Genomic DNA, 23,992 nt, shown 5'->3' with positions numbered 1-23,992 from the left:
GTCAAGCTGCAGTTCCCTACTTCCCAGATACTGGCCACTCCCAAGGCCTGGGTGTAAGATGTCATGGGTGGAGAACGTAGCTTACACCACCCCTCCCTTCTGTGACGTTGGGTTGTGAAGAAAGCAGAAGAGGATTGGTGTTTGCGGAATCACCTAGCCTCTGAAGGCCTATAGGAGCCTGGTTCGCATACCACATCTGGCTGTCCCCAGGCCTCCGTCTGCATCTACCAGACAGAAAAGACCATTCTGACCCTTCACTTGGTCCCATTCTTCTCATACTCAGGGCCTGGCTCTCAAATGCTCCTTCCTCTTGAAGCTGGAGATCCCTGGCTTGGTTTTTATCACCATTCCCAGGCGAAGAGGTCTTTCTTCTTTGGCCATCCATAGGATTTTGGCCATGAATCCACTCTGTCCTGGAGCTCCCCCAGGATGGGTCTGAGGCAGGACTCTATGATAGGTTTGATTCCAAGGCCAGAAGTGGACATTGTGATCATGTAGCCCAACCTTCTGTATAACACAGGCCAGAGAACTTCCCCAAAATAATTCCTGTTGAACTAGAGCAGATCTGCTTCCCTAAGGGTCCTGGCTTCCACCCTCTAGGGCTCTGTAGGCTTCCCAGTGGGGGGGCCATGCCATCATAACCAGATTCCTTAAGGCAGTGTCTTACCTTAACCCCCCTGTTAAGTTACTCTTGGGGGAATTCTGCGCCAAAAAAATTAAAAATCTGTGCACGATATTTTAAAATTCTGTGTATTTGTCAAAATAACACAATATAATCATGCCAGTTTCAGTTATTTTGGTAATTTATTTCAAAATACTTGTCAGCAAGTATGTTTGTAACAATGCAGACGACAAAGATTCAGGATATGTTTTTTGACAAATAGATTCCTCAATAGGCATATTAGTCAAGAACTTTGAGTAATAATTCATTTAAAGTACAATGTAGAAACTTCCCTCACCCCTCGGAAGCAGTGCAAAGGCTTGGGAGAGTCAGGGGTAACAGAGGTGCTGAGGGAGAGGGAAGTAATTGCTGGGAAGGAGCCTGGGAGTGAACATGGAGGGGTGTGGTTGTGGGTGGGAGAATTATGGAACAATTTTGTGTTGGGTTTTTTGGGGGGGGGGAGGGGATTGTTAGGGAGTTGGGGAACCTCCTCCATGCAGATTCTGCCTGACCCCTAGCCTCTCCCATTCAGTCAGGCACATCTGCCCCTGTCCATGTGTCCCCCTCCCCTGTCCCCATGTGTCCTTGCACCCCTACTCAGCCACCGCTTGCCCCTGTCCCCATGTGTCCCTGCACTCCCCTCCCATTCAGCCCCTGGCTCGATGCTGTCACCCCACTTGCTTCTGTGCCCCTGCCCCAGTCTGTGACCCCCAAGCAGCCCCATGTGCCCAGCTCTGTCGATGCCCCCCATATCCTGTGTCTCCTCATCTGGCCCCACGGGCAGAGCTCTCTGAGAAGGCAGCTTCTGCCCTCGTCCCTCTCCATAGCTGGCTGCTCTGGCCCTGTGCTGGCTGCCCTCTCTTCTGGTGCCACAGCAGCCGCTGGTGACCAAGATGTGTAATTGTGGTGCCTCCTGTTCTCTGGGGTCATGAATTTTGCACGTGCGCAGTAACACGGAATTCCCCCAGGAGTATTAAGTGTCTTATGTCCTTTGGAGCCTAAAGGTAGTGTCCTGTGTTCTGAGCTGTTTGACCCATCCTTGCTGTTCCACTCACTCTCACGTTCTGGAAAGTGACTTCCCTCAGCCTGGGGAGTCTTGGAGCTTGTAGCACTGGCTTGTGCTCCCTGAGTCCTCACTTCCACAAGGAGACACTGGCTCTGTGAATGTGCTGAAGCTTCCTCCCTGAGGTGGTCTTGGCCTTCCAGCTTAACCAGGAGAGCTCAAGCTGTTATCCCACTGCCAGACTCAAGGTTGATTGCCCTTCTCTGGATGTCCCCCAGGTGTTTGGGATCAGCCTGTCTCAAACTAAACCCTTCTGCAAGCCCAGGTTTCTCTTCATGCTGCTTGAAGGGTCTCATAAAGGGATGAAGGCATCCAGAAAGATTCTTCGCCCTGGATCAGAGCCTGCAATTAGCATCCTGCCACGCTGCCTGCCTCTTGCCCAGGTCAGGTTCAAGCTCATTCTGCCCCCAAATTGCCAGCAAGTGCGTGCATTGGACATGGTCTATGCACCCCTGGCACCTCTTTATTAAAGTTCTCTTAGGGGTGCTCTCAGCAGCGCTTGTGATTCTAGCATCCCCTGCCTGCAGTATTTAGCTTCATCCCCATCGGCCTGTGAGCAGTCTATGGTGCAACGACACTGCATTGCACAGCAAGAGCTACATTAATTTGAGCATTTAATCCTTGCATCTTTCAGCCTGGTGTCACTGCAGCTGAGCCCAAGTGCTCGTAGCTTTTTTTAACCATCTTGGCTCCTTTGAATAATCTCTTGTAGACATTGCTTTTGGATGTGTAAATAGAACCATCAGCCTATTTGAGAATTACCTGGTTTAAAATAATGTTTATCACAGTGTGAGCTGTATACAGGAACGCCTCACTTAACGTCCTCCTGCTTAACGTTGTTTCAGAGTTACATCGCTGCTCCATTAGGGAACATGCTCATTTAAAGTTGTGCAATGCTCCCTTCTAACGTCGTTTGGCTGCCTGCTCTGTCCATTGCTTGTAAGATTCTGTGGAAGAGCAGTGACTTTACAAGGGAGCATTGCACAAGTTCCTCTTCTCCGCCTCCTCCCCTCCCTCCCAGCGCTTCCCCCACTTAGGACTTCCTGGGAGGGAGGGGGAGGAGCAGGGAAGCGCTGGATCTCCACTCCTCCCTCCCCTTCCCTCCCAGAAAGTCCTTTGAGGGCGGGAGTGGGGATGCGGCTGCTCCGGAGAGGAGGTGGAGTGGGGTTGGGAAGAGGCGGGCCTGGAGTGGATTGGGGACAGGAAGAGGGGGGCCTGGAGCATTCCCAGCAAAGTCGGCGCCTGTTCTTCTCCGGGGAAGCTGCTGCTGCTGTGAAGGTGCTTCCTAGTGTCCTTGCCTGCAGCGGGCTGTGCCTGTGTGGGGTAAGCCAGGGGCACTTCCCAACCCCAGTACAGTACTGTACAGTATATAATGCCTTTTGTCTGCCCCAAAAGAATTCCCTTGGAACCTAACCCCCCACATTTACATTAAATCTTATGGGAACGTTTCACTTAAAGTTGCATTTTTCAGGAACATAACTACAACGTTAAGTGAGGAGTTACTCTATTCTGGTAGCTGGATTGCTGCTGTGTTTATTTAGCTCAGTGGTTTTACTTGCATTTTTATATTTAATTAGAACTGTTCAGAAGCATGTGGTCTCTTTCCAATAAAAGGGTTAATAGCTATAATTTAATTATCTGTCTGTTTTGGTTGTAGATACAGATCTATTTATATTTCTTTAAGATGGGGGTGAACCACTGGTATAGTAGCCAAATTGGTTTAACCTGACCCTGTGTATAGCCTGGGGCTGTGCAAACAGCAATCAACCTGCCCATGTGGACAGCCTTGTGAGTGAGAGTTATTATAGGCTGTGGTCAGGAAAGCAAATTCATTAATTAGGAGAAAGGAGAAGTAGGTGGTGAGTGGGTCTCTTTGTAATGTGCCTAGCACAATGAGGCTCTGATCTCAGTCGGTGTCTAGGCGCTGCCGTAAAACCAACAATCTAAGCCCTGTGGAGCTTCCCCATAGCAGATGTCACGTTCCTTCAGAGAGGATCTCTCTGGCTTATCTCCTGCTAACTTTATGCCCGTTTGGAAGCTGTAATTCCTGAACTGACTCTGCCAGCATTCCAAATGCCAAGATCGTCTCGTACAGTAGAAGGAATAAATGTATTCTGGAGTGGAAAAGTTAAATGAAACACTGTTCGTCAAAGGAGAGAGGGACTCAGAAAACAATTCCAGATAGACCCCAGCAAGTCTAGTAGTGGAGTAGGAATCCTAGGAGGAAAGGAGAACATACAAGAGGAGTGAGAGAAGACAGGATAACCGGGAGTGGCTTCTTTTGTGTTTGGAGCTGGTGTTGGGCTTCCCATCTAACGGTGATAGCTTATGGGGCACTGTTCAGTCTGACCCCAGCAACCCAAAGTGACTCAGGCCACCCCACCTCTTGGCAGAGTGGGAGGAGATTTTGCTGCACAACCCCCCACCCTCTTTATGTAAGCCGTGTCACCACCTGCTGTTTGCTTGTGCAACATGTTGTGGCTGGGGAGGTCTCTAATGCCATCTCCTCCAACAAGTGCTGTCTCTGCTGCTGGGGAAGGACAGCCCAAGTGACCCTGGGTGCCTGAAGAGTCTGATTGAACCACAAATGTAATCAGCTGTTGACTCCTGCTCCAGGCCCAAACTAAGCCAGTGACAATGGTGCATTGAATCTTTAGACAGCTCTGAGAGCCAGCAGTTTTAAAGTCTCCCTTTATTTCATAAATGAGTGAGAAAGGCACAAAGGTTAATGCTCCTCCCAACCATGATGAGCAGCGTCTGGGAGATGCAGTAGCATTATAAAGACAGTGGCTTTTACCAGGACCGCTTGGCAAAAGGCCAGCCTATCTTAAGGGCTCACTGCAGAGTTTTAAGAAGGCGGAACGTCAACATGCTCAGTCCCAGGTTTCCTTTATGCTAAACGGACAAGGCAGGAAATTGAAATCCGTGTGATTATTTATACTGCGGTGAGAGTGGTGGCACCAGGTGAGCTGCACAGACACTCAGCATCTTGTCGATGTCGACTTGTGTTGACTTGTCGACCTCTGCCTGGGGTGGAGTTCCTGGGGAGCAACTTTCTGGATTATCGCTTTTCGTTCCTGAAATGGAGATGCAAGACGGGTGGGTGTCTGAGCTTACTTCCCAGGGCAGGAGGGGGGAGGAGGAATAGGTTTTGGAAGGCGAATACCAGCTGGTGACTATTTCAGATGGGAACTGAAGGGGCTCCTCTGCTGGGAGAGGTTCTAATCTGTCTGTCTAGGCCCCCTAGAATCTAGGATAAAGACAGACTGCTGTCAAATGGGGTGTAGTAGACCAGGTGGGAACAGCTCCAGCCGTAAATGGAACGGAAGTGGCAGGATCACGTCACAGGATCGCAGGGAGCGGTGCCCTCTCCAGGGCAGGTCCCATGCTGCAATTTGAGTGTCACTCAGCTGCATGTGCTGAAGCCCTAATGATGCTTTGCAGCTTTCTAGGCTAATGGGGAGTGATTGGAACACAAAGAAGGTTAGAGCCTTGCCCGTTTCCTGCATGAAGGGCAGAGTCTGAATTGTGCGTCCGTTCCCTTCCCCTCTGTTAGGTAACTTATAACTAGGGCCTGCCACTGGCTCCCACACAATGGCTGCCGCTGAGTCGGAGACCCTGGGCAGACCCGTCCTGGCCTGCGCAGCCGCCATTGGAGTTGGAGTAGTGCTGAGCACGACGCTAGTATTGCGGGGATGGGTTTCCCACCTGAGGCCGAGAGCTTCTGACCCAAACTCTGCCACTTTGAGCCTGCCTGGGGCACGGCAAGCACACGAAGGCTGGAGTCGTGAACGCCGTGGCTGCTTCAGTGAGGGCAGCTCTGGGGCTCTGCCTCAAAGCATCATCCTTACGCCAGGCAGTAGTCGGCTGCCCGGCCCCCCTGACGTCCACAAGAGCCCAGCCCAGGTCACTCCCTGACTCTTCTCTATCATCCTCATTACTGCACTCCCCGTTTCAGTCTTGCCTCCCACAGTTCCTAGATCCGCCTGGGGGACATGTGCCTCCCCGGACCACCCATGTCTACTCTCTTCCATGGCGCTCCCCGAGTTCCTGATCTGAGGGGCTAGGAGCATTTTAATGCTTCCCGTATGTTTACAGGCAAAAGGGCGACTGAGGCACAGTGCCTGTGCCAATGTTGCTCAGTGCTGTGGACCCCCCGCCCCCCTCTTGTGCGAGGGCTTTTCTCAGAGATCTGCTCTAGCTCTCGCAGGAGTTCTGGGCTGGACCCAGGAATCAGGAGGTGGGTGCTCTAGCCTCTGTGGTAGGAATAAACAGGAGCTGCTCGTTCAGGTGTTGTGCAGGGTGTGAGGTTGTCTTCCTATCCTCTGACAGTCCTGGGTCCTTTCCCCAGACGTGTGCTAGTCACACCGTGTCTCTCTGGCCACAGCGAGGGAGCCTCTCTCCGTGCAGATCTAATGGGGGGGCTGGGCAGGGCCAGCCTGGCTCTTCCTCTGAGCAATGCCCCGCATACCATCCCAGAGCAGACGCACAGCCTGGCTGTACCTGCCCCTGACTAGGGTGACCAAACAGCAACTGTGAAAAAACAGGACGGGGGTGGGAGGTAATAGGAGCCTATATAAGAAAAAGTCCCCAAAAACGGGACTGTCCCTATAAAAATGGGACATCTGGTCACCCTAACCCGATGGATCATTTCCATGCTGCTACCCACTAAGCGCATCTGGACTCACGTCTCCTGCAGGGGGGAGTTCTCATCATCCATCCCAGGTACCAATGAGCCCTCTGCGCCCAGCCCCAAACCACCCTGAGCGCTGAGGCCGGTTGGGCCTGTCTCTTTAGTCTGCATTGAAAGCACCCCCAGCCACACAGCCTGGCCTTTTCATTCCCCCTTGGTCTTGGGGAGGTGGGGGCAGCCGGCTTCATTGCTGCTGTGCTACCAACCGGCACACGCCCAGACCTGGAGCATTGAACGTGGGGGCAGGGGGTGGGCGAGGGAGTGTGATCAGCTCGTCAGGCGGGCTCCACTCCGCCATGGGCCGCACCGTCAGCAGGGAGCAGAGAAGAGCTCTTCTGAGCTAAGAGAAAGGGAGTCAGTTCTTTGGAGCTGGAAGAGCAATTCTTCCCGTTTCCGGGGGGAGGGGCTGTAGGTGAGGAAATCCTAACCCTCAGCAGTTCTTCCAAGCAGGCAAAGCGTTGTGACTGTATTCCCCTCCTGAAGCAGTGGGACCTCTGCCCCGCCACGCAGGGAGTGGTCATCAAAGCAGCTGGAAATGGCTATTAATGGTTACAACACCCCAGCCAAACCTGCAGCGCGTCCCTGGGGAGGAGCTGATGGCCGGCCGAGAGCTCTGCACACTGGACTGTGCAAGCAGGCTTCTTTCCTGCCTGGCTTGCTCAGGAGCTAGTGAGTCTCAAACTGCGGGGTGTGACCTCACAGGGGTCGCGAGGTTATTACATGGGGGTCACGAGCTGTCAGCCTCCACCCCAAACCCCGCTTTGCGTCCAGCACTTATAATGGTGTTAAATATAAACAAGTGTTTTTAATCTATAAGGGGGGGGGGTCACACTCAGAGCTTGCTGTGTGAAAGGGGTCACCACTCACCTAGGGCCTGGCCCACCCGGCCTCGTGGGGAGCAATGGAAGCGAACTCCAGCAGCAATGACAGGGCCCAGCCTGCACTCGTGCTGAGAGCGACTTGGCCAGAAGCCGCGGCGTGCCTCCCTTCCGGCTGTGGATGACACGCGGCGCTGCCCGCTGCTCTGGTGCACTCAGGCAGGATGGAGCATTAGAGAGACACCCACTGAGAGCAGGGGTATAGTGCAAGGAACCCCAAGTCGCCCCTCAGCCAGAGCTGAGCTCAGCCACTCAAACTTGGAGCAGAGTCCGGGCTATTCCAACAGGCCACCTGAGCAGAGAACAGACCTGCAACCATGGGCACCTCCATCTCTTGGCCCAGAATCAGTCCATGGGCCAGTCACTGCTGTGCTGCCCCCGCACGGGGGAACATGGCTGGCTGGCAGGCTCACAGCACTCAGTCCATAAGCTGCCCCCCCTAGCGGGTCCCCACTTCACAACCGCGCAGCATGGTGCAGTTCTTAGGACACAGGACTGGGAAGTGAGAGACCTGGACTCTGCTCCTGGCTGTGCCCCGGGACCTGGACCGAGTCACTTCACTTCTGGGCACCTGTTTCCCCCATGAAAGGAGTGATGCTCGGCCAGCGTTGGGAAGCCCTGAGTGCTGCAGGCGCGAGGAGCTCTGGAGAAGGCTGTGGGTTCTGATGACGTTACTCTCCGGATGTAAGTGGGGCCCAGATTAATTCCTGCCCCTGCCCAAAGCCACGGCTGGGGCCGAAGGCTGCTGGAGAGCGAGGAGGGAAAAGCTGGGTCAGGTAGCCTGGCCCTGGCTTAGCAGGATCAGGTCTCCCTCAAGGTTGGGGTGAGTTCTGCTGGTGCTTTCCGGCTGGGGCCGTCCTCAGCCGCCTAACGGGGCAGATGTTTCGAAGTGCTTGTGCCCACAAACCCAAAGGAGGAACCTGCGTGTGGAAAAGTGGTGGTAACGACATACGCACACGTCCGTGTGCCCCTTTCAGGCTCCAGCATTGGGGGCTGCCCCTCCGTGCTCCCCACAGGACACAGCAAGGCTGCCCCTGAAGGAACAGCATGAGACCCCCACACTTTAACCCCCTTCTTGCCTCATCTCATGTGTCCCTGGCTGGAAGCCACCCTACCTTGGCGCAAACTGTGCCGTGTTAGCCCCCAGCAATGGCTGGGCCCAGGCCCAGAGCCACAGCTCCTCCCTGTTACCTGCTTGGTGAGACCCCTCTGACTCCTCCATGTTTGCCTTGTCTGGGGCTCCAGCGGCCTCCCCCAGTGCAGCTGTCTCTGGTGTGTCGCTCTCGTCCTCCGAAGGGCTGTTCAGCTCCGGGTTGTCGTAGTTTATGTACTGGTATAAGGGTCGCAGGCGCTGTGGTCTCCCTAGGGCAGTGATACCACCACCGCTGTAACCCTGAATACTCCACACCCCTGCTTCCCGGCCCGGGCCCTCAGGGAGCCTCCCCAACAGGCTGCAACAAAGCCTCGTGGCCCCAGGGAAGAGCACGATCCCGGGGCTACAGAGGGGGAAACTGAGGCACAGGGCAGGGGTGGAACTTGCCCATGATCACACCGTGCAGAAGCAACCGCTCTTGTGAAGGAGGCAGGTTCTGTGGCAAAGGCTCCAGTCTCGGACTCGGTGCAGTTTGTGGCTCTGCTGCGGACTGGCCGGGTACCCTGAGGCAGGTCCATCTGTTCCCCATCTGTGCACTGGGGATACCAACCTTCCCATCCCCTGCTGTGATCTGTCATGTCTAGTTAGACTCTTGCCTGGGAAGAGCCTGAGGCGAGGGACCCCCAATCTCAAGCACAGCCCAGGGGCGCTATCACCATAAGGAGAAGCTGGGGTGTGTCTGGCAGTGGGGGAGCCTCCCCTGGCTGAATCTTCTTTGGGACCAGCCCTAGGAAAGGAAGCGGGGCTCTTGGAGCACGATTGCCCTGGGGGCCCAGCTCTTGGCCATTATCTTTGAAAACTCCTGGCGATCGGGGGAGGTCCCGGATGACTGGAAAAAGGCTAATGTAGTGCCCATCTTTTAAAAAGGGAAGAAGGAGGATCTGGGGAACTACAGGCCAGTCAGCCTCACCTCAGTCCCTGGAAAAATCATGGAGCAGGTCCTCAAGGAATCCATTTTGAAGCACTTAGAGGAGAGGAAAGTGATCAGGAACAGTCAGCATGGATTCACGAAGGGGAAGTCATGCCTGACTAACCTAATTGCCTTCTATGACGAGATAATGGGCTCTGTGGATGAGGGGAAAGCAGTGGACATGTTATTCCTTGATTTTAGCAAAGTTTTTGATACGGTCTCCCACAGTATTCTTGCCAGCAAGTTAAAGAAGTATGGGCTGGATGAATGGACTATAAGGTGGATAGAAAGCTGGCTAGATCGTCGGGCTCAACGGGTAGTGATCAATGGCTCCATGTCTAGTTGGCAGCCTGTATCAAGTGAAGTGCCCCAAGGGTCGGTCCTAGGGCCGTTTTTGTTCAATATCTTCATTAATGATCTGGAGGATGGCATGGACTGCACCGTCAGCAAGTTTGCAGATGACACTAAGCTGGGAGGAGTGATAGATACGCTGGAGGGTAGGGATAGGATACAGAGGGACCTAGACAAATTAGAGGATTGGGCCAAAAGGAACCTGATGAGGATAAGTGCAAAGTCCTGCACTTAGGATGAAAGAATCGCATGCACTGCTACAGGCGAGGGACCAAGTGGCTAGGCAGCAATTCTGCAGAAAAGGACGTAGGGGTTACAGTGGACGAGATGCCGGATATGAGTCAACAGTGTGCCCTTGTTGCCAAGAAGGCTAACGGCATTTTGGGCTGTATAAGTAGGGGCATTGCCAGCAGATCGAGGGACGTGATCATTCCCCGCTATTTGACATTGGTGAGGCCTCATCTGGAGTACTGTGTCCAGTTTTGGGCCCCACACTACAAGAAGGATGTGGAAAAATTGGAAAGAGTCCAGTGGAGGGCAACAAAAAATGATTAGGGGACTGGGGCACATGACTTATGAGGAGAGGCTGAGGGAACTGGGATTGTTTAGTCTGTAGAAAAGAAGAATGAGGTGGGATTTGATAGCTGCTTTCAACTACCTGAAAGGGGGTTCCAAAGAGGATGGAGCTCGGTTGTTCTCAGTGGTGGCAGATGACAGAACAAGGAGCAATGGTCTCAAGTTGCAGTGGGGGAGGTTTAGGTTGGATATTAGGGAAAAACTATTTCACTAGGAGGATGGTGAAGCACTGGAATGGGTTACCTAGGGAGGTGGTGGAATCTCCTTCCTTAGAGGTTTTTAAGGTCAGGCTTGACGAAGCCCTGGCTGGGATGATTTAGTTGGTGTTGGTCTTGCTTTGAGCAGGGGATTGGACTAGATGACCTCCTGAGGTCCCTTCCAACCCTGATATTCTATGATTTTATGATTGTGGGCTGGAGGAGCACGGAGCTGGTGGTGATGGAAGGACACCAGGGAGGAGCGGGAGTGGAATCTGGCACTGGGTCTCAGTCCTCAGCACCTTAGGGGGTTCCTGCTTGTATATATTTGGGGAGAGGCTGGTCTCGCCCAATCTGTACCATGGGGTCTGTGGGGAGGAGGAAGCAAGCCAGGCCCAGCTCAGCGAGCAGGGCTGCTCCTTAGACCTGAGGCCAAGGCTGGCTGGTGGAGGATGTGTCAGGCACACACACAGCCTGATCCTGTAATGGAACCACTGCTCGGGACAAGAGTTACCCGGACTCGACAACACACACACAGCACCAGGGAGCCCAGCCTGGAGCCCTCGCCTGTCTGTCCCCAAACCACACGTCTCTGCTCCCTGAGCTACAGGCGATCCCCTTTACTGGTAGCACTAGCAGGGCCGTTATCTTCTCTGGGGGCCAACCGACCATGCCCTAAGCCAGCCCACCATACTGCCATAGCCAGCACCACAAAGGCGCAGTCCTGCACTGAGAAGCAGGAGCCTGCTGCCTCCCACAGGTACAATGAGAACAGCGAGCGCTTTCCTCACGCCGGGAAGGGGCTGCGCGGTTCCGAGCAGTGCTGGCCTGTTGTGGTGTGTCCTGTGCACTTACTGTCCGTGCGCAGTGTGTCCGGGAGCAGAGCCGCTGCCGGGCTGGCTGCGAGGTCTGACGAGCTTTTCCTTTTCTTGGTTTTCTTGTGCTGCCTGGTAGTGAGGGGGTTGTCCACCTCCCCCGCCTTGGGAGGCAGCTTCCTGAAGTCGGCGTGCTGGAAAACGTGGACTGTAGAATCAGCCCTGTGGGGCAGAGCCAGAGACAAGGGGATGGTGGGTTTGAACTGCTGGGCAGAGGGACAGCAGCCCCTGGCAGGGCAGAAGTGTCCCCTGCCTCCCACACAACCTACACCAGTGCCAGGAAACGTCCCGGGAACAAGCTTACCCTGTTTTGACTCCTTCCTGCCCTCCGGCAGGCTGGGAGCGCATTTCCCAGCGGGCTTGGGCAATTCTGCTCCTGCTTGAAGCTCGAGGTATCACAGCTTGAAATGCTCTGCCCCTCTGGTGTGCCCCAACCCTTGACGAAGACAGAGAAGTAGGACCACACCCCTTGTGCAGATGGGGAAACTGAGGCAGAGAGCGGGGCAGTGACTTGTCCGAGATTGTGCCCAAAGTCAGTGGCAGAGTCGGGAGAAGAGAACCCAGGAATCCCATGCCCAGTCCCCTCTGACCTAACTGCGAGAGAACAGTTTATAAATGAACCCAACCCTTGCTGAACCTTGCGCTGGCTTTGTATCCTAGGAGAGGGGCAGGGCGGATCTGCATTTTAGCCAGCCTGGTGCTGCTGCCTCCCCTAGCCTGGGTGCACCTCTCCAGTGGGCTGGCATGTTCCGCTGCCTCTGGTGGTCTGGCCGTCTGCCCTCTCCTCTGGAATGGTGGGAGAGGCTTCACCAGGCCTGCCTGACGCCTGTGTGCATTGCAGAAGCTGGTCACGGTTAGCTGCTCGGCTGCAGTGCAGCTGAATTGTACTCTGGACACTGGAGTTACTTGACATGGTCCCAGAGGGGATACTGGTTAGCAGAACCTGTTCTGGGCCCATTTCCTGACGTGTCATTCAGGGCCTGAAGCCGGCGTTATTTAATACGGCTGGGTTCGCAGAACAGCCACAGCCGCTGTGCCAACTTCCCCTGCCGTGCCCAGCCAACGTGCTGTGCTGCAGGCCCGCTCGGAGGGGAGCCCCTCTAAGGCAGCTCAGTCTCTGCTCCATTCGGCTCCTGGCCCCTCTGCTGGGTGCCCGCTGCGGTGGGTATGAGCCCTGGCCACCAGTCTTGCTGGCTCATGTCGGAAAGGTCACTCAGCAGCCATCAGTGGGTCCTGGCCTTGGGTCAATACTGACCTGGACTGGGTTGGACCCTCTGTCTCCGAGACAAAAGGGTTCAGGCCTCCCGAGCGACCCGGTGTCCATATGCCATTGCGCTAAAGACAACAAACTCTTCCCCAGCTGTCCCTCCACCCCTCGTGCCACCAGGCCTGGGGCTGAACGAATGGTGCCGTCAGGGGAATGGCTGGGGCGTGCCAGGCTGGCCCATGACCATCCCATCCTTCCAGTCCCAGCCTAGCCTGGAGGCTCTCCCATGTTGAGAGATGGCAACGCCCATCCCCAGGTCCAGCAGCCTCTCTGAGCCAGGGTAGTCAGAGCCCAGCGCACAGGGCTGGTGCAGAACGCAGACTGCCCCAGAACAGGGCAAGTCAGGGCCTTCCAGCCCCTGCAGGAGCCCCAGAAGGGCCCGTTTGGGGCCCAACAGCCTCCCTTTCCCCCCACAAGAGGAGCAGCAGCAGCTGGGAGGAGCCTTCACAACCTGACATCATTGTTCATTCAGCTCCAACGCCCTGTTGCTGCATCACCCTTGGGTGCTGGTCCCCCCTGCTCCGTCCCCTCCCCTCCCACTCTGGCCTCTGCGATTCTCACCTCCTCCCTCCCCCTGTGCCCACTCTCTGCCCAGCTTCAACCCCAGGGCCAAGCGACTTCATTCTCACCGGAACACAGGTCTGAGCCAGTGTGTAACCAGGCCTGGTATGGGGACGCCATGTGCTGCCCCCTGCCCCAAGCCCTTTGTGTGTGAGTTAGGGCCCCGGTCCCAGCCCTGTCTCTGCTCTTTGCAGGCGGTGAGCTCCTGGGAGATGGGCTAGGCCTGGCACAATGGGGGATGAGCCCCCTGCAGCCCCCAGGGGACCCTCCAACCTACTTTGCTGCCTTTGCTTTAAAGCCGGAGGTCAGCAGCCACGCCTGGAGCACGGAGACTGATCGCAGGGGTTTCAGCTCCGGAAAGAGCTCTTTGTGCTTCTGACCCTCTTCGTCGTACAGCTGGGCGTTCACGACCACGCCTTGCCCGTCCTCGTCCCACTGGGGAGGAAGACGAAAAGTTACTGCTTGGGGAGCGGAAGATGAAAGCCACGCTTCCGGCTGCAGTGCCTGGCGCAGCTCTCAGACCAGCCCCGGGACAGCTCCCCCCTGTCCCGGAGGGGAAGCTGTGCTTTGCATTGAACAAGTGGCCAGGGGCTTTCTGGACTGTGAATTGCTTAAGCTACGTTTAAAACCCATCTGCATAAGTGATCAGGCGTCCATGGATCTGTGCTGTGGTACAGAGCCTGCCCCCACCAGGCCATGGGACTGGCTAGCAACAGGACCTGGATGGCAGCCGGAGGCCGGTGTGCTGCAGCCCGGACCCTACGCTGGGTTCTGTGGTGTGACACATACGTAACGTTAGGATAAAATAATGTCATGGTAGGATGCCAGGGCTCTGTGCTGCTATGAGCCGAACAGCACGGGAGTGACACTGCTGCTGAACGGCAATTCTGCGCGGCCAGCTACCGAGGCAGAACAGTGCGAGGGAGGCAGGTCAGCAGGTCCCTTGTAATGGGAACCCTGGCCAGGGCCTCTGGGGCAGGAAGGGGTCAAAGCAGCCAGGGGAAATGTGAGCCCCAAATTACGCAGCTGGTTTTCACACGAATGAACTGGAAACTTTGAAAATCATCTTTTTGGGGGCCACTTCTCGTTCAATCTCTTGCGAAGGCGTTGTGGAAGTGTAACGGAGCTGGTAGGTGGCCTTTCTGGGACACAGCCCCTTCCCCAGGGGAGACGAGCCAGCTCCCCCGGGGCCTGGCCACCTCTCAGCCCCACATCGCGGCTGGAGAAGACGCATTCCCTGCTCCCCATACGCCTGGCCGGATCCCCTTGTGAACACGCCTGCTTCAGGCAGCCGCAGCTCTGCGAGCACGCCTGTCCCATGACGACTCGCATTCTAAACGCGCGATCGTTCTTTACCTCCAGCGCCTTGATGGTCGGATTGTCCAGTGCGGCTGCCAACTGGGAGAGGAAGCGTCCGGGCATGGCCTTCCCCCCAGGCCTCTTCTCGCTTGGACTCCTTGCTGCAGTGGCCATCGCCTGAGGACAGGGCAATCAGTGACATCAGATACTGGTGCCTCCAGGCTTTGAGCTGTGTCTGATAATGATGCTTAGCCCTAGATCACTGAGCACTCCGCACAGGGGTGTGTCATTAGCCCCCCAGCCTGGGGGCAGGGAGGTCAAGCTTTATGAATGTTGCCACCCTGTGCCCCCCCACAAGACCCCGTTACAGCTAGTACAGATGAATCCTGGCCACCCAGCAGCACCTTTCACAGCGCCACTGAGTGCAGGCTGTGTTTGGGCATCCACAGCGGCCAGGCCAGCCAGCTGTGTTGCAGTGAACTGTGGGAAAAGCGGGGCGACTATCCCATAATGCTTCAGCGGGGAAGAGGGTGCCCAGAAGACATGCACCCAGAGCAGTGCACTCTGGGATGTCACAGTACTGGGAGGAATGGCTGACACCCCAGTTGCACAGATGCAGTGAGGAGGGCCATTCCTCATGGCAAAGACCACCAGGGAGCCAAGCCTGTGCCAGCCCAGGCTGCTGGCAGGGGCATAGCTGCCGCGGTCACTGAGGGTGACCCACACTATGTGCAGACACAAGCCATGTTCAGAGCTGAGCGGGTCCTAGACCACTTCCAAACTCAGCTAAGAGCTGCATGTGGACAAGTGCCCAGTCTCCTGCCACGGATAACAACTGGCAATGGGGCCAAGGGCTTGGATTCTCAGTTCCACCAAGACCCCTTTACACCTCGGGGGCCGCACAGTGGGTGTCAGTTACGTCTGAATGCACGTTAATGACCCCTCATGCTGCCACGGGGCTAAAAGTGACCTGTATAAAGGAGAATCAGGCCCATCATTTCTTTGCAATGAAGAATCCCACCAGCTCAGGAGTGAGATGCGATAGAACGATCAGGTCACATACAACGGTTGCTCCTAGGGTCTGAGCATGGTTCGTCTGACCAGAGCAGACAGAGATTTGAGCGCTATAAAAACCCACTTGGCAAGTATCCCCACCCAGGTTCTGGAGTGAATGAATCCACTCGAATGATCGTTTCACCGTACGAATGCAGCGTCCCCGCTCTCGCGGCTCTAACCGGAGCCGCCTGATGATTGGGGGTTTTCTGGGTCTGCAGTCCTGTGAATACACTAGAACACTGTTTTCTGAAGAATGGTTCTAGCCTTCGTGGTTGCAGAGAAAACCCTGGAAATGGGAACCCGACAGGTCCCGCTGGCAGACAGAAAGCCCGGCACTCCAAGCCACGCTCTTATTCAAACTGCTGTCTTAGAAGGTTGGATCTCATGGGTCTGGAGGCCGGATTCATGCTTTCTGAACATGAGGGTTTGGCGATGCTGGGCATGCTGAAAGCCCTTCCCATCTAGTCACCAAGTACCTGACCAGGAGGACCCAAACCAGGGGAGACTAGCAGGATTCAAATATTTGACTTTCAACTCTTTGAGCCTCAAATGCTTTCCGCCCAGGTCAACTCGGCTTTACCAGCGCTCTTTATCCCTTTGGTGTCCCCCATGCAGGGAGGTTTACAAACCCTGACCATGGGCAACTCATCTCCTAGCCCTGGGGAGGAGAGGACCACACTCTGCTCTGGTGCTAGGAGTCCGTGCCGCCATTGGTGAACGGCGAACAGCAGAGGCTAACAGCAGGAGTTTGCCTGGGAGCTGTCCAAGAGGAGGTACGCTAAGTGCTGCATTAGGGGGGCTGTGTTGGTGAGTATCTGAGTGCCTGCTGCTGGGACAGTTGGTCAGTTTGACCGTGTGCTTGATTGCTTGCTTGTTTGTTTGAAAAGTGTGAATTGGGAGTGCTTTGTTCCAGGTGGGCCTTGAGTGGGCCTGACTGGTATATAAGGGCAGTCAGCAGCGAACCAGCTGAGCGGCGAACAGCAGAGGCTAACAGCAGGAGTTTGCCTGGGAGCTGTCCAAGAGGAGGTACGCTAAGTGCTGCATTAGGGGGGCTGTGTTGGTGGGCCTTGAGTGGGCCTGACTGGTATATAAGGGCAGTCAGCAGCGAACCAGCTGAGCGGCGAACAGCAGAGGCTAACAGCAGGAGTTTGCCTGGGAGCTGTCCAAGAGGAGGTACGCTAAGTGCTGCATTAGGGGGGCTGTGTTGGTGAGTATCTGAGTGCCTGCTGCTGGGACAGTTGGTCAGTTTGACCGTGTGCTTGATTGCTTGAAAAGTGTGAATTGGGAGTGCTTTGTTCCAGGTGGGCCTTGAGTGGGCCTGACTGGTATATAAGGGCAGTCAGCAGCGAACCAGCTGAGCGGCGAACAGCAGAGGCTAACAGCAGGAGTTTGCCTGGGAGTTCGCGTGGGGAGAGCGCACTGAGGCTTTCATTTGCAGGTTTCTCCGAGTAGTTCCTGCAACAGTTGAGGAAGCTCCTAAGAGTACGGTGATATGGAAGGTGAGCGATCAGCTGTTGTAACCTGCACAGGTTGTGCCATGTTTGTCTTTCTTCCGCAGGACAGAAGTGACTTTGTCTGTACAAAGTGCAAGCTGGTCTCCATATTGGAGGAGAAGGTTCGAGGGCTGGAGAAACAAGTATCGACTCTGCGTTGCATAAGGGAAAATGAAGATTTCCTGGACAGACGTCAGGAGATGCTTCTACGGCCACAATGTTCTGAAGATTCAGAGCAGGCGCAGCAGGGACAGAAGGATTGTGAGGAGGTTTGGCAGCATGTGACCTCCAGAAGAAGAAAGAGGAGCGTCCATGCACCAGCAATGGAGATACAGGTGAGCAATCGTTTCCATGTTCTCTCTACAGGTGCTAGTGCGGAGAGTGGACTAGATGGCCCATCTGAGGGAAGGGAGCAGAAGGAGACTCCACCGATTGGAAGGCAAAAGATGCACTGTCCTAGGAATGGGGGTTCCACGACCACCACTCCCAAGAGGAGGAGGAGGGTGGTGGTGGTCGGGGACTCCCTCCTCAGGGGGACTGAGTCATCTATCTGCCGCCCTGACCGGGAAAACCGAGAGGTCTGCTGCTTGCCAGGAGCTAGGATACACGATGTGACGGAGAGACTGCCGAGACTCATCAAGCCCTCGGATCGCTACCCCTTCCTGCTTCTCCACGTGGGCACCAATGATACTGCCAAGAATGACCTTGAGCGGATCACTGCAGACTACGTGGCTCTGGGAAGAAGGATAAAGGAGTTTGAGGCGCAAGTGGTGTTCTCGTCCATCCTCCCTGTGCAAGGAAAAGGCCGGGGTAGAAACCATCGAATCGTGGAAGTCAACGAATGGCTACGCAGGTGGTGTCGGAGAGAAGGCTTTGGATTCTTCGACCATGGGATGGTGTTCCAAGAAGAAGGAGTGCTAGGCAGAGACGGGCTCCACCTAACGAAGAGAGGGAAGAGCATCTTCGCCAGCAGGCTGGCTAACCTAGTGAGGAGGGCTTTAAACTAGGTTCACCGGGGGAAGGAGACCAAAGCCCTGAGGTAAGTGGGGAAATGGGATCCTGGGAGGAAGCACAAGCAGGAGAGCGCAAGAGGGGAGGACTCCTGTTTCATGCTGAGAAAGAGGGACGATCATTGAGTTATCTTAAGTGCCTATACACAAATGCAAGAAGCCTGGGAAACAAGCAGGGAGAACTGGAAGTCCTGGCACAGTCAGGGAACTATGATGTGATTGGAATAACAGAGACTTGGTGGGATAACTCACATGACTGGAGTACTGTCATGGATGGATATAAACTGTTCAGGAAGGACAGGCAGGGCAGAAAAGGTGGGGGAGTTGCGTTGTATGTAAGAGAGGAGTATGACTGCTCAGAGCTCCGGTATGATACTGCAGAAAAACCTGAGAGTCTCTGGATAAAGTTGAGAAGTGGGAGCAACAAGGGTGATGTCGTGGTTGGAGTCTGCTATAGACCACCAGACCAGGGGGATGAGGTGGACGAGGCTTTCTTCTGGCAACTAGCAGAAGTTGCTAGATCGCAGGCCCTGGTTCTCATGGGAGACTTTAATCACCCTGATATCTGCTGGGAGAGCAATACAGCGGTGCACAGGCAATCCAGGAAATTTTTGGAAAGCGTAGGGGACAATTTCCTGGTGCAAGTGCTGGAGGAACCAACTAGGGGCAAAGCTTTTCTTGACCTGCTGCTCACAAACAGGGAAGAACTAGTAGGGGAAGCAAAAGTGGATGGGAACCTGGGAGGCAGTGACCATGAGATGGTCGAGTTCAGGATCCTGACACAAGGAAGAAAGGAGAGCAGCAGAATATGGACCCTGGACTTCAGAAAAGCAGACTTTGACTCCCTCAGGGAACAGATGGGCAGGATCCCCTGGGAGAATAACATGAAGGGCAAAGGGGTCCAGGAGAGCTGGCTGTATTTTAAAGAATCCTTATTGAGGTTGCAGGAACAAACCATCCCGATGTGTAGAAAGAATAGTAAATATGGCAGGCGACCAGCTTGGCTAAACAGTGAAATCCTTGCTGATCTTAAACGCAAAAAAGAGGCTTATAAGAAGTGGAAGATTGGACAAATGACCAGGGAGGAGTATAAAAATATTGCTCAGGCGTGCAGGAGTGAAATCAGGAAGGCCAAATCACACTTGGAGTTGCAGTTAGCAAGAGATGTTAAGAGTAACAAGAAGGGTTTCTTCAGGTATGTTAGCAACAAGAAGAAAATCAAGGAAAGTGTGGGCCCCTTACTGAATGAGGGAGGCAACCTAGTGACCGAGGATGTGGAAAAAGCTAATGTACTCAATGATTTTTTTGCCTCTGTCTTCACGCACAAGGTCAGCTCCCAGATTGCTGCACTGGGCAGTACAGCATGGGGAGAAGGTGACCAGCCCTCTGTGGAGAAAGAAGTGGTTCGGGACTATTTAGAAAAACTGGACGTGCACAAGTCCATGGGGCCGGATGCGCTGCATCCGAGGGTGCTAAAGGAGTTGGCGGGTGAGATTGCAGAGCCATTAGCCATTATTTTTGAAAACTCATGGCGATCGGGGGAGGTCCCAGATGACTGGAAAAAGGCTAATGTAGTGCCCATCTTTAAAAAAGGGAAGAAGGAGGATCCGGGGAACTACAGGCCAGTCAGCCTCACCTCAGTCCCTGGAAAAATTATGGAGCAGGTCCTCAAGAAATCAATTATGAAACATTTAGAGGAAAGGAAAGTGATCAGGAACAGTCAGCATGGATTCACAAAGGGGAAGTCGTGCCTGACTAACCTAATTGCCTTCTATGATGAGATAACTGGCTCTGTGGATGAGGGGAAAGCAGTGGATGTGTTATTTCTAGACTTTAGCAAAGCTTTTGATACTGTCTCCCACAGTATTCTTGTCACCAAATTAAAGAAGTATGGGCTGGATGAATGGACTGTAAGGTGGATAGAAAGCTGGCTAGATCGTCGGGCTCAACGGGTAGTGATCAATGGCTCCATGTCTAATTGGCAGCCGGTTTCAAGTGGAGTGCCCCAAGGGTCGGTCCTGGGGCCGGTTTTGTTTAATATCTTTATTAATGATCTGGAGGATGGTGTGGACTGCACTCTCAGCAAGTTTGCAGATGACACTAAACTAGGAGGTGTGGTAGATACACTAGAGGGTAGGGATCGGATACAGAGGGACCTAGACAAATTAGAGGATTGGGCAGAAAAAAATCTGATGAGGTTCAACAAGGACAAGTGCAGAGTCCTGCACTTAGGACGGAAGAATCCCATGCACTGCTACAGACTAGGGACCGAATGGCTAGGTAGCAGTTCTGCTGAAAAGGACCTAGGGGTCACAGTGGACGAGAAGCTGGATATGAGTCAACAGTGTGCTCTTGTTGCCAAGAAGGCTAACGGCATTTTGGGCTGTATAAGTAGGGGCATTGCCAGCAGATCGAGGGACGTGATCGTTCCCCTTTATTCGACATTGGTGAGGCCTCATCTGGAATACTGTGTCCAGTTTTGGGCCCCACACTACAAGAAGGATGTGGAAAAATTGGAAAGAGTCCAGCGGAGGGCAACAAAAATGATTAGGGGTCTGGAGCATATGACTTATGAGGAGAGGCTGAGAGAACTGGGATTGTTTAGTCTCCAGAAGAGAAGAATGAGGGGGGATTTGATAGCAGCCTTCAACTACCTGAAGGGGGGTTCCAAAGAGGATGGAGCTCGGCTGTTCTCAGTGGTGGCAGATGACAGAACAAGGAGCAATGGTCTCAAGTTGCGGTGGGGGAGGTCCAGGTTGGATATCAGGAAAAACTATTTCACTAGGAGGGTGGTGAAACACTGGAATGCGTTACCTAGGGAGGTGGTGGAGTCTCCTTCCTTGGAGGTTTTTAAGGCCCGGCTTGACAAAGCCCTGGCTGGGATGATTTAGCTGGGAATTGGTCCTGCTTTGAGCAGGGGGTTGGACTAGATGACCTCTTGAGGTCCCTTCCAACTCTGATATTCTATGATTCTGTGCCCTGCAGCTTTTACGCCGCAAGTCTGCAAACACTCGTGGGCCCACCCACAGCAGTCCAGGTAAGCACACGTGCAGGCGTTGGCAGGATCGGGGCCCAAAACTACCTCAACTCATCCTGCGTGCTGAGGCTCTTTGTCTCCCAATGCTGCTGCAGTGTATTCCAGGTGGTGCCACGCTGCGCTCTCCCATGGAAACGTGTCCGTGTCCTCTAGTGTCAGGGCTTCCTGAATCTAAACAAGGCACTCGCCAGCCAGCCAGCCAGCCAGTACGTGGCTTGAGACGTGTCTTTGGCACTGAGCTTGGTAGTGTAACACCGACCCACACGGGGGTGTTGGCACCGGGGATCACACCTGGGACCTCTGAAGCTAAATGCATGAGCTGCCAAGGCTGTAGCAGGCCCCTCAATCACCAGCTGGCCTAGCCCCCACTAGAGGGGGGACACCGAGTGAGCAGGGGGTCACAGGAGCAGATCTGGGCCTCAGACAAACCATAAAGGAATGACAACACCCGCTTCGCAGAGTGTAGCTAACCCCTCACCCGGCTTCCAGAGCGTCCCGGTGTGCTCCTGGGAGCCGGTCCCCCCTGCAACTCCACTGCGAACGAGTGGTTCCCTCCCCCTTCCCCTGCGCCAGGTTACGTTTCCCCCTCTCGGCCCAGTGCTCGCTCGGAGCCCTTCGTCCGCAACGGGTTCCCCGCGGAGTTCAAGCCTGCAGGTTTCACAGGCTCATGAAACTCGACAGCATGGACTTTCCCCCAGGCAGCCAGCAGGTGTCCGGCCTAACAACTTCCCCCTGCCAGCCAGCGGGTGTCCGGCCCGGCGCCTTTCCCTCCCCTGAAGCCAGCGGGCGTCCAGCCTGGCGCCTTTCCCTCCCCTGCCAGCCAGCGGGTGTCCGGCCCGGCGCCTTTCCCCTCCCCTGAAGCCAGCGGGTGTCTGGCCCGGCGCCTTTCCCCTCCCCTGCCAGCCAGCGGGTGTCCGGCCTGGCGCCTTTCCCCTCCCCTGCCAGCCAGCGGGTGTCTGGCCCGGCGCCTTTCCCCTCCCCTGCCAGCCAGCAGGCATCCGGCCTGGCGCCTTTCCCCTCCCCTGCCAGCCAGCGGGTGTCTGGCCCGGCACCTTTCCCCTCCCCTGCCAGCCAGCAGGCATCCGGCCCGACGCCTTCCCCCTCCCCTGAAGCCAGCGGGTGTCTGGCCCGGCACCTTTCCCCTCCCCTGCCAGCCAGCAGGCATCCGGCCCGATGCCTTCCCCCTCCCCTGAAGCCAGCGGGCGTCCGGCCAAGCAGCCGGCGGGCATCCTGGGTGGCCGGGGCTGAGTGTTTGGTCAGACATGCCCACACACGCCCCTGTCCGAGGCGCAGGCTGATCCCGTGGGAGGGAATTGCCCAGCGCGCCTTGCACGGGCCCAGCGGTCGTGCTGCACAAGCACACTGACCTCCGGGCTCCAGGTTCACGCCCGGCAGGGGCCGAGCAGCCAGTCAGAGCAGCTGTAAGAGCCCCAGGCAGGAGCACCACCAGCTTTTCTGCCGCCCTGGGCGGCGGAAGGTCCCGCCCTGAAATGCTGCCGCGGTTGCCACCCCCCAAATTGTAGTGTCCTAGGTGACCACCTGGGTCGCCTAATGGGTTGCGCCGGCCCTGGCCCCAGGAGCCAAGTGGGGATTTTGAGTAGGGGGAGGAGGGGAGGAAGCAGTCTACGCCGTTATGGGGGGCAGAAAGAGCCAGGCAGCTCATGGTGGCTCTGTCCCCTCCCCCCTCGAGTGAGCAATGGGTCAGTCTGCTGCCCCTGCCCCCTGCGACACCCAGCCTGGCAAGGCAGGGTAGGGTGAAGAGCCCCTGGAGCTGGAGGAACAGCAGAGGCAGGGCTGGGGGTGGGGAGCAAAGGGCAGATGTGAGGCTCGGGAGGTGCATAGTTAATTGCTGAGCTCGGGGAAGGGCAGATGTGGGGTCTGGAGGCAGAATTAATGAGAGCATTGGGGTGGGCAGCCACCAGCCCCCCATGAGTGGGGCTAGAATTACCGCACTCTGTACACTGGGGAGCGTGGGACTGCCCCCCCCACTGGGGAGTGCTGGGATTGTTCCCCCACTGGGACAGCTGGCATTGGCCCGCACACATAGTGGGGAGCACTAGCAGCTCTGGGACTGTCCCCCCACCCTGGGGAGGGAAGGGGGAGTTCAGAAATCAAACGACAGACCGAACCCTACAATATCGTCATCTTAAAAACCTCCCTGATTTCTGAGCCCTGGGGGCTGTCCGTGCTGCCTTTGGCCTGTGAGCTCGGCCTTTGGTGTTCTTTGCACAGAGATGGGGGGTGTTGGGCTCTACCTCTACCAGCATCATCGACTGGCCCGGGCTGTTCTTTCCACAGTAACCGGCTGCTCAGCTCCAAGCACATCCCTGACAACCCGGCCAGGGATGCTGGGTTCCCCTGGGCCGGGTACTTGGGAGAGTGCCGTGGGACTGCTACCCCATCAGGGAATGGCCTGGTCTCCATGGCCAGGGATAACAGGGAGCCTTGTTGAAGCACATGACTCTGCAGATGAGCTCTGCTCTGTGGACCTTTTGGGGCGCATAGGTCTTTGCAATCTCCATGCCGCGCAGCTACGAGACAATGCAGCCCACGACGGATGGGGCTTTTCGACGGCCTTTGTTGGGCGTTTTGGGGTAGGAACGTGCTTTGCTGTGACCCGACAACGCAGGCTGGATGTGTAGCGCTGATCAGCTCAGCCCATATGCTCTGTCTTGCCTTCTCGTAAACCACACGTAAACCACGCTCAGACCTGCTCTGGGAACCAGGGGCATTTGGCGCCGTGATGCTGCCTTGAATTCCCTGTGCTCTGTGCCACCAAAGCGGCGGCTCTGAAGCTGTCTCCATTGCATTGGTGATGGCTTTCTGTGTCTTTCCCTGGTGTCTTTTCACATAAGGGCTGTCCTTAGCTGCATTGTTACTCTGCAACCGCCTCTCTTTATGCTGGGATCCTA

General features: G+C 55.4%; 2 protein-coding genes across 2 annotated transcripts; one reads left to right on the top strand and one right to left on the bottom strand.

Moving 5' to 3' along the window:
• Positions 1 to 4,418: 4,418 nt before the first annotated feature.
• Positions 4,419 to 14,658, bottom strand: C14H16orf86 (chromosome 14 C16orf86 homolog). Its single transcript, XM_065567738.1, has 5 exons — positions 14,542 to 14,658; positions 13,463 to 13,620; positions 11,338 to 11,585; positions 8,487 to 8,657; positions 4,419 to 4,801 (listed from the first exon to the last, which is right to left on the bottom strand). The coding sequence occupies exons 1-5, from the start codon at positions 14,656 to 14,658 to the stop codon at positions 4,656 to 4,658; spliced, it is 840 nt and encodes a 279-aa protein (XP_065423810.1). The 3' UTR covers positions 4,419 to 4,655.
• A 1,603-nt stretch (positions 14,659 to 16,261) lies between these two features.
• On the top strand, positions 16,262 to 20,020 carry LOC135975552 (uncharacterized). Its single transcript, XM_065566770.1, has 2 exons — positions 16,262 to 16,747; positions 16,842 to 20,020. The coding sequence occupies exon 2, from the start codon at positions 17,033 to 17,035 to the stop codon at positions 18,038 to 18,040; it is 1,008 nt and encodes a 335-aa protein (XP_065422842.1). The 5' UTR covers positions 16,262 to 16,747; positions 16,842 to 17,032; the 3' UTR covers positions 18,041 to 20,020.
• The last annotated feature ends 3,972 nt before the right edge of the window (positions 20,021 to 23,992 follow it).

The sequence above is a fragment of the Chrysemys picta genome, chromosome 14 (genome assembly GCF_011386835.1).
Source record: "Chrysemys picta bellii isolate R12L10 chromosome 14, ASM1138683v2, whole genome shotgun sequence".
In the NCBI taxonomy this organism is placed as follows: domain Eukaryota; kingdom Metazoa; phylum Chordata; order Testudines; family Emydidae; genus Chrysemys; species Chrysemys picta.
Note: the sequence above shows the minus strand (reverse complement) of the source record. Positions and strands in the feature narration are given on the sequence as shown.

Bases quoted from the DNA above. Each gene is read 5' to 3' on its own strand.
- C14H16orf86 (XM_065567738.1), bottom strand. From the start codon at position 14,658: ATGGCCACTGCAGCAAGGAGTCCAAGCGAGAAGAGGCCTGGGGGGAAG. The intron at 13,621-14,541 runs GTAAAGAACGAT...CTTCCTCCCCAG, and splicing joins CGACCATCAAGGCGCTGGAG to TGGGACGAGGACGGGCAAGG. The intron at 4,802-8,486 runs GTAACAGGGAGG...TCTCCATTTCAG, and splicing joins AGAGGGGTCTCACCAAGCAG to GAACGAAAAGCGATAATCCA.
- LOC135975552 (XM_065566770.1), top strand. From the start codon at position 17,033: ATGGAAGGTGAGCGATCAGCTGTTGTAACCTGCACAGGTTGTGCCATG.